Source organism: Bolinopsis microptera, chromosome 3 (genome assembly GCF_026151205.1).
Source record: "Bolinopsis microptera isolate Bmic1 chromosome 3, MBARI_Bmic_1.0, whole genome shotgun sequence".
NCBI lineage: Eukaryota > Metazoa > Ctenophora > Tentaculata > Lobata > Bolinopsidae > Bolinopsis > Bolinopsis microptera.
In genome coordinates this window covers 9,289,227-9,298,525 of record NC_087074.1, presented here as the reverse complement: position 1 = coordinate 9,298,525, position 9,299 = coordinate 9,289,227, and the positions used below count along the sequence as shown (strand labels likewise).

The following is a 9,299-nucleotide window of genomic DNA, read 5'->3' as shown; positions in this document are numbered from 1 at the left end:
TCATAAAACAGCGATCAGATATCTTGACTCTAGATATTATCAAACCACTTTAAAGCTCGCATTCACCCGCCATTATGTAACAATTGCGGCCATTCTGTACCCATCTGATAGCTCCTGAATGTTATATTGTTTTGAAGTTGTGTGTTGTAGCAATGTCATACTATAATACGCCCATGGAACATTTTTATAAAAAGATATGCTCATCAGATAGAACCTTGTCACTTTTTTAGGTTACTATTTGCCAAACTATAACCATACTATCTGGCTGACATTGACAAGTGAATACCTACAATTCATCTAAACTTGATTCCGCTTAATCTAAACAAGACCTTACAACATGTATTCCATGGTAGATTATAACTGCAAGTTTTCCACTTGAGGAATAACCTTCCTAAATACATGCCCAATGAGTTAGGACTTAGGACTATGGTTACGACATCAAAGAGAAAAGGTTAAACACTGAAAATATGTTGCTTACTTGGTGCCACAAAGATATGTATGATTGCATAGATCCAGTCACTTTGCAGCAAACTACTAAACTACCACAACGGCTGCAAAATTTCCCTAAAGTAAGTTCTGCACATTTACTGAAAAAAAGTATGACAAGTGGATGATGTGCTGTAAGTAAAGAGCGGCTTGTAAAATTAGTCATCAGAGTACAATTGTGAGTCACGTCTTGTTTAAGCCGACAATTCTCATAGCGCTCTGCAACATTGCATCAACAAATAACCCATGACTTGACAATTTGAACTAACTAATGGTAAACATAACCAGTTCCGATCGTTTTTCTTGAACAAGAAGTAACAGGTTAATAGCCATCTCCCCTCACTCCAATTACTCAAACCACTAGAGAACACGTCCACCCCGTGCCCGGACTAAAAGCTTCCGATCTAACCGTCCATTTAAGAGAGTGTGACCGAGCTAATACTCAATGTGCGACATCAGTCCATGATTGGGTTAATGTCACTCTCATTATATCGCGCCCTGTCTCGGATAGCTGGTATATTCTTAACCTTTGAGAGAAACATTATAACTTAATTGTGGAGAAGATTTTCGTTTGTAAATCGTGGTGTATCCCACCAATCCATCTTTTGTTCGTTCTAATTTTCGTGCTTTGGCTTTCTGGTGGATTTCTGATCAAGATTTCCGATCAAGATATCAAATCTAGGTCGCATGCAACACACTGTCTGCTTTAAACTAATAAAGTATAAAGCTTGCTTTATAAATTACAAGTACAACTCGTTAGATTATAGTGTTACAACAGATAATTATTCCGAATATCGACACAATTTTATCTATTAACGTATATTATATTAACGTAATCACACTACAGCTATAGTGTGTCATTGAAAAATCAGCAAGTTAAAACTGAATGAGCTGACCACTCAGAACAAATAAGCTACATATGAGATTTAGGTAATTGTCACGACAAACTGAGCATTAAACATTTTTTGTCTTGCTGAGCTTTCGTTTCGAGTTATTCCATGTTCGAAGAGTTGCCAGAGTATTTGACTGTCGATTGGTTGAAGATAGGTGGCTTCCTTAAAGGTGCTGACGATAATCAGAACGTCATGATCGAGGAGGTGGGTAGCATTGCGATAGACGACTTTGTATCGGAGCAGGAGACGACCCTGAGTGTGGTGACAAACCAGTTCAACTTCGTTCACATCATCGTCTCGGGAGAGCCTTTCAAGACCCTAAAGGTAATTTCTAGAGAGGAAAATAGGCTACGTCAAACATTCGAACGCAGGTCTAAATTCCTTTCTGTCATCAACTCTGCAATATGCTAAAAATCAGAAAATTATTTTTGAGACAGCTATCCCATAAATTATACATTAGCAATTTATAACAAAAATGGCTCTAAGGCGAGGATCTGAGGTATTTGCATGGTACGTATATTGTATAATCGTGTATTATGTAACATTACCCGACCCTAATTTTAGGAGACACTAGAACGATACCCTAACACTCTCCTGGGATCGAACCAAAAAGAATTATTCTGGGACCCCGTGAGACAAGCGTACGTATTCACTAACAGATGTAGGCTCAGTTTTGAGGCCATTCTCTATTTTTACCAGAGCAGGGGACTGCTGAGTCAGCCGAAAAACGTGTACTGCAGCACTTTCATCGAGGAAGTGGACTTTTTCCAGGTTAGTTGAGGTTACTTGCATGTTTTTTCATTTGTACACAGACAGTCATAGAGTGCGGCTTGTATAACATATGTTTTATATTTATCTAAATAAAAGAACTGCGGTAATTCTTACTTTCATTGGCTTCTTTTGAAATATAAAAAGCGCATATGTCGTTTGTTATGACTATGTTGGGAGATTATGACCTCTGAGTGACCTTACTCCTCTGCAAAGAACGCCACCGTTTCATACCTATCAAATCTAGCATACCTATCAAACTCAAAGCTGCGAAGAAATTTTCGACATGACATCACCTATGAAATTTCCACAGATACCAAACGATTCAATTCGGATAGTGGCGAATACAAACAACAACAAACGAACAACAACCCTGAACAAGAGTGGAACAATGCAGTGGAAGTACAAGAATGAGACAACAGAACGGAAAAAGATCATATACCCGCCGAGTAACGTGCGGTATACAAAACTTTACAGCACAATATTCGGTGGCAGAACTTGGACATACAAGGTAGGAAAGGTAATTTGATGATTGTTCGTGATAAAGTACTCTCGAAGATGTGTCGTGGTGTGCAGCTGTGCGGCCTCTCTCATTCTAACTCAGGTTATTTCACCCTCAACCATTAAACAACTGTACTCATTCTAACTCAGGTTATTTCACCCTCAACCATTAAACAACTGTACTCATTCTAACTCAGGTTATTTCACCCTCAACCATTAAACAACTGTACTCATTCTAACTCAGGTTATTATTTCACCCTCAACCATTAAACAAACCAAAACAGATCATTCAATCATCATCAATTTGAAAAGTGGAACTCACGTTATAAACAATAAACACGGGACTCAAGTTACAAACATCAACTTTTCATAAGACTTAATCTTATGACTAATCCAGGAGTGACTGGTCGATTTGGCACCAAACTCATTAAGTTCGTCAGTAAGTTTGTTATATTGAACTTAAATGCTGCTTAGGTTTGTTTCTGTGAAGCTGCAGACACATTTTTAGGAGAAATATTGAGGATCCTTTTGTTTCGTTTGAAATCTCTGAGTGGCATTTGCAAACTGATTTGGCAAATTTTATGACGATAACCATATACAGTTGTCATGCATTTTTGGGCCGAAATTACCACAGCCCTCTTTTCCATCAGCATTTCCTTTTGTTTTAACTATTTTTACTAATAATTTAAATGTATATGTTTTGACACGTGACAGCAATAAACCAATCAGCTTCCACTATTGACCAATCAAACCACAGAATCGCTGCCACATGTAAAAAATTATGCTTCACCTCCCCACCAGATTTCACATCTATTTCCTGGCCTATTTTTCTTTTATTTAAACGGTCGATTATAGCAGAGGGCCTCAGTGTGAGTTTTAGGGCCGTGGAAAATAACGGAAACATGTCGAGCATAATAGCTTAGGGGCTTTTTAATTTTACGTTGAATATTCAAAATTTCTACGTTGTTGTGACCCAGGAGTCAAAAGCTCTTTTTAGATAAGACTAAATAGCTAGTGTTTCGCAACAACGTGATCATCATGAACGTGATCATCATAAATCGGAACATTAGCCGCATGACAACATGCGACTACTGTTCCGAACAGGAAATCACATTTCTCCAAGTTATAATTATAAGTCGTGGGCTATTTATAAACTATTTTAAATCCAAAGTTATCTACTAAAGCTGAAAGTAAGTACACAACACCGCCACTAATACCACCCAGCTAACACTTAATATCCTGTGTTCAGGTGGTGATGGCTTGTGATCTGGTAGCGACCTTACTCTTCGTGTTCTGTCACGTGGTATCTACCATCACAACCGGCCAAACAGAGGGAGAACAACCACAACAATCTGTGGGGAGCCACGAGGACGAAGTGTCCGGTCACGACAGTGACCACGATCAAGGGCTCATACCAGAACCGTTAGTATACTTTTGTTTTATCCGTATGTTTTAGTATGTTTCAGTTTGTTTTAGTATGTTTTGGTATGTTTTAGTATGTTTTAGTATGTTTTAGTATGTTTTAGTATGTTTTAGTATGTTTTAGTATGTTTTAGTATGTTTTAGTATGTTTTAGTATGTTTTAGTATGTTTTAGTATGTTTTAGTATGTTTTAGTATGTTTTAGTATGTTTTAGTATGTTTTAGTATGTTTTAGTATGTTTTAGTATGTTTTAGTATGTTTTAGTATGTTTTAGTATGTTTTAGTATGTTTTAGTATGTTTTAGTATGTTTTAGTATGTTTTAGTATGTTTTAGTATGTTTTAGTATGTTTTAGTATGTTTTAGTATGTTTTAGTATGTTTTAGTATGTTTTAGTATGTTTTAGTATGTTTTAGTATGTTTTAGTATGTTTTAGTATGTTTTAGTATGTTTTAGTATGTTTTAGTATGTTTTAGTATGTTTTAGTATGTTTTAGTATGTTTTAGTATGTTTTAGTATGTTTTAGTATTATTTTACCCAGTGTTTAAATCAGCAGAGTTGTTGATTTGTTAGTTTATTCTTGTTACTTGTAGTGTTAAATGAAAAAGATGTAAAATATTTTCAGTTACGGGAGTGTTATAGAGGGGATGTGCGTCTTGTGGATAATGAGTAAGTTTTATGAGTGATATTATGAGTAAGTTCTGGATTTCACTGTCGTATAGAAACACTAGATTTTATTTAAATATGCTTTGTCGCGTAGTTTTTACTACGATAGCAGTCAAAGTCAAAAAGCAATGATTCGAATTTTTCAGTTCACTACTTTGCCGGCTTGGTTGTCGCCGAGGAAAAGTATAAATACATCAAATCTTTTATGTCGATGGTGGATGCAATAATTGTTGTCGCAGTTATAATAGACAACATATTACACTGGAATAAAGTCTCAAATCCTACTCCGGTAAGCCCATATTATTCGTCTCTTTTCCGTCAATGCCACAGCTTCCGTTTCTTGAATCTCACTTAAGATTTATCCGCGGAGCTGTTCAACTATTAACAAGCTTATTAAAGAAGAGAGGAATCTGTGTTTGCTAAACGGAGCATTGACAGCTATTCTATTAGCGGTGTTATTACCAATTAAAATAACGATAACACCTTTGTAATCTGTTTCAGCTGCCACTGCGAGCTATAGGAGTATTGAGACTATTCAATTTAGCCCGACACTCCACTCTGCTGTATTGCCTGGGTCTGGCTCTCAGACAGAGTTTCTCAGATCTCCTCCACGTCGTTGGAGTTATTATCTTCATTATGTTCCTGGCTGCAGGTTCTAAATATTTACAATACATTCCGATTAACGGCTTCAGATAAAAATAGATTAATAAATTAGCTGATATTTGTACCTATCGGCTTACAAATTCTCCATCTAACATAGAACCAGTATTCCTATCACGTATTGTAGTGCAGAAAACTCTCTAAGAGAAGACTTATTTCCAAACATCTGATCTCCAACTGATCATCAAATCGCAGGATTCGTCTATTTCGCAGAGCAGCCGCCATGTGGGAAGTACGACATTGAAACTAAAACTTGTCTATACAACGACTCCTGGATAGGAACTGACGATTGCAAGTTTCACCGGGAATGCACAAACAATAGAACGAAATATGTTAGCATATTCGCCTCTAGTTACTGGGCGGCTGTGAGTATATTGCATCTTTCGGTAAAGTCTCAACAACAATTAGATTAAGATACTCAATATCGATTAGACGGCTTTTAAACTAATTACGTCAGCCATTTATTTCAGATTTCCATATTCATGTGTTCATTATTACAGGTCACTATCACTACAGTTGGCTATGGTGATATGATTCCGAAGACTACATTCGGAAAGATAGTCGGGTCTATTCTAGCTCTGATAGGGCTACCCCTCATTGCTATACCAATGCCTCTTATCATGACTAAATTCGAGAAACTTTACACTACAGTGAAAGTAAGGGTGGTTTCATTTTTCATTCGTTTTCTGATGCCTTATTTTCCTCTCTATTTTATAGATCTCGGAAGGCCAGACGTGAGTTTTAACATTGTAGTGTTCAGTAAGGAGCATCACGGCTCTCGACAGACAGAGTGAAACAAGGCAAATGACTAGTGAACACTAAATGAAATAATCTACGTTTCAGCACTCATTGGCCTTTTACTAAGATAACTGATTATGAATTACAAGGGTCTCACTTGGCGGCGAGCCTGCAATTACAAGGGTCTCATTTAACGACTTAAGTAGGCGAGCCTAATTATAGCTGAACTAGAACAGGTAGGTAAAGTGGACTTGGCTAAACATACACCTTCTGATGTGGTCAGCGTATAATTCAGCTGGAAATTAAAATTTTAACTACCGTGTATGTTTAGCCAAGTTGGAGTCTACCGTGATGCTGATCCCACTGATCACTTCTATCATTATTTTATAAGGGTATGAATTTTCAAGAATATTCAGCAACCTCTGAATAAAGAAACCCATAGGAGCAACAAAATCAGGAACTCAAGAATCATCATGCTAAAGTGGCGGAAGAGCATAAAAGCAACAACTGTAACACCAAAAACCATAACAACAATTGGGATGAAAAAGTATGTTGTAGTCCTATATAACGTTTATAATAACGTCACTCAAAAGAGCTCCTTGAAGAAGTATTAAATGTCAAAAAGATTCGTCAGAGAATGAATAAAAGTGCAATACAATTTGTATGCTATAATGATTAACTTATTTATTTTCGTCTACCAACTTTTTAATTGTTTTATAAAAACATAATCTCTTACAAATATGTTTTAATGTTTTAACGAAGGAATCTCCAAAATAAATTCCAGTCTCTCCACTCTCAGCAGACGAGCATACACGACAGAATTGATGATGTTAGTGAAATAAGAAGAACCAGTAATACTTCCAGCTACGATAGTCTGGCCGAGAGCCCAATAAATGTATAATTAATTAATAAATGTTAAACAAACATTTAGGTTCAGATTCTTTAAAACAAGTTTCTTTATAACAAACGTCTTATTTCATCAATTCTAGACCTAAGACCAGCATGTTTTTCTTCCTCCGTTATAAGATTTCGAAACATTTCTAAGTTCCTTTTCTTAAATATCAGTGGTGTAACATTCGCTATTAATTAGGCGCGACACGAAAGGTCCCAAGAAGCAGTTAATCAGGACTACAGCCGAGTAAACGAAAACGGGGGTGAAGTTAAAGACACTGGCAACATGATGAGCCGAAACTGGGCTGACTCATACAAGAATGTGTACGGACGGTGCCCAACGGGGGATTGCCAGCAAATGGACTGCAGAAGTTGCAGGATAGACATTGTGGACAATAGCAGCCCGACTAAATCTGAGGAGAATGGTCACAGAAGCAGCTGATTCTCAGCTGTTCAAGTTTTGTGAAATAACAAAATTCGAATTGTGCTACAGATTCTTTTCAAAATTTAAAACTTTAAGTTTGTTCTTAATTTGTTGTATTATTTTTGTGTTTTTAGTGTTGGATTTTGATTGTATAGATGCTTCAAGATTTTTTATCATATTTCATATAATCGGCCCTCAATTTAATGAGTCGAAATTTTTATGTTTTTGTATTGGAACTAAGTGCCGACTGCCGGGTCACATTTTTCTTACTTTGAGATAAAAACATAAATTGTTTAACACCAATTCAGACATTTTTATTGAATGAAACTGTTGGAAATTAATGTATTAAAAACAACAAATCACAATCGTCAACAATATCGGTCCAATTTATTCTCCTGACGAAAACACCTTCTATCAAGTTATCAGTAAATACTAACTATACATTGCAGAAAAATGTAGTCTAAACAATAAAATTTGGGTTGAAGAAAGCTGATCAATGAAAATGTCCTACCGGTAGGACATTTTCATGATTTTCCTTTCATCAAAAGGTTATCCGGATATTCAGCTGCCAGTGCCTTGGTCGTGACTTGTGTCACTGCCACTGACCTCACTGATTGGTCACTGGTAAAAAAGGAAACGGGTGAAAATCTTTTTATTTATTCAAGCTCTTAGTCTTATATTAGTCTTTATATTAACCACATATAAAATAAATCAGTCGTTAAAGCTTTTAAGGATCATTAGCTTTATGACTTTGCAAGCATCATTCGCCATGTTTAACACAACCCAGTTCCGACAGTGTCCATTATCCACAACAATTACATTAGTTTACCATTACTCTGGTACGTGCCAGTAACGTACTTATAGTTCTCACACCTCGGTTCCTCCACTGAATTGGGACGATTTATGTGGAGCTAATTTATCTAATTACGATAATTATTATCTGTTGTGCATGAAACAGCCCTTTCAGTTTGGTTTTGTGACAGCATAATTATTTTTATATGTTCGTAAACAAAGAAGATGCAGTATTATTAGTAACTTGGTACCATCGTCGTCAGTTTAATCAGCGAACACCATCGCAAGATTTTTATTTTTATTTTTTCCGTTTAAAACAGAATTCCGTTGAGATGTATAAATCCCATGTCTATTGATGTTGTGATCAACAAGAACAGAGTTATTGGATTCGGTAATCGTACTGTAGTGCGACGCGTACTCTAGTGCGACACGTACTCGACTAGTGCGAAGTCCGACAAAAACGCCCTCTGTCGCACTACAGTACGTGCCGCACTACGATCCAGGTAGCGTACTCTAGTGCGACAAAATATCCTGACTTATTTCCAAGTTCTGGTCACATCCTATCCTTCTTATGGACCATTAAGTGATTCGTCGGGTCGGTTCACGTCACTTATTTTGAAGTGATCTTGCGAATACGATTCGTCGGTTCACATCACGTGTTTCGAAGTTATCCACTGATCATAATTCCTTCTGGTCAGTTCAAGCCACGTATGCAGTGTGTGATCCACTGGGTAACTCTTAAGCAGCATATGATCCTCATTCCTATCACACGCATCGTATGTATATCTCCGATTGGGATAACAAGTTCATATGCTTGGGCCATAAATAAGGTCACGATGATTCTACCAAAGCATCGAACAACATCAACATGTCTTCTTCAATCACCTTCATTCCTGGACGCACTACTGGTCCAAGAAACGTTATCCAGGACGGATACCGCTACTGCCTGGATAAGAATCGCGACGACAAGACCTACTGGCGATGCCCTGAGAAGACCTGCTCCGGACGTCTCAGTCTGACGAACAACACTACTGTGGCCTGGACGCAGCTGAAAGCAACC

General features: G+C 37.1%; 1 protein-coding gene across 2 annotated transcripts; it reads left to right on the top strand.

The window, feature by feature from the left end:
- Positions 1 to 1,029: 1,029 nt before the first annotated feature.
- LOC134813081 (potassium voltage-gated channel subfamily A member 2-like) lies at positions 1,030 to 7,822 on the top strand. Of its 2 annotated transcripts, none has more exons than XM_063820760.1 (12): positions 1,030 to 1,703; positions 1,944 to 2,150; positions 2,461 to 2,658; positions 3,898 to 4,070; positions 4,694 to 4,737; positions 4,881 to 5,023; positions 5,236 to 5,386; positions 5,590 to 5,759; positions 5,895 to 6,050; positions 6,575 to 6,679; positions 6,932 to 7,027; positions 7,223 to 7,822. In XM_063820760.1, the coding sequence occupies exons 1-12, from the start codon at positions 1,485 to 1,487 to the stop codon at positions 7,463 to 7,465; spliced, it is 1,905 nt and encodes a 634-aa protein (XP_063676830.1). In that variant the 5' UTR covers positions 1,030 to 1,484; the 3' UTR covers positions 7,466 to 7,822. The 2 variants fall into 2 exon arrangements, with proteins under 2 accessions (XP_063676830.1, XP_063676829.1); XM_063820759.1 differs by having other exon boundaries at positions 1,406 to 1,703; positions 2,461 to 2,667.
- The last annotated feature ends 1,477 nt before the right edge of the window (positions 7,823 to 9,299 follow it).

Excerpts from the sequence above, each read along its gene's own strand:
- LOC134813081 (XM_063820759.1), top strand. The coding sequence starts at position 1,485 with ATGTTCGAAGAGTTGCCAGAGTATTTGACTGTCGATTGGTTGAAGATA. Across the intron at positions 2,668-3,897 it reads GGACATACAAGGTAGGAAAG|GTGGTGATGGCTTGTGATCT; the intron begins GTAATTTGATGA and ends TCCTGTGTTCAG. Across the intron at positions 6,680-6,931 it reads ACAACAATTGGGATGAAAAA|CAGACGAGCATACACGACAG; the intron begins GTATGTTGTAGT and ends CTCCACTCTCAG.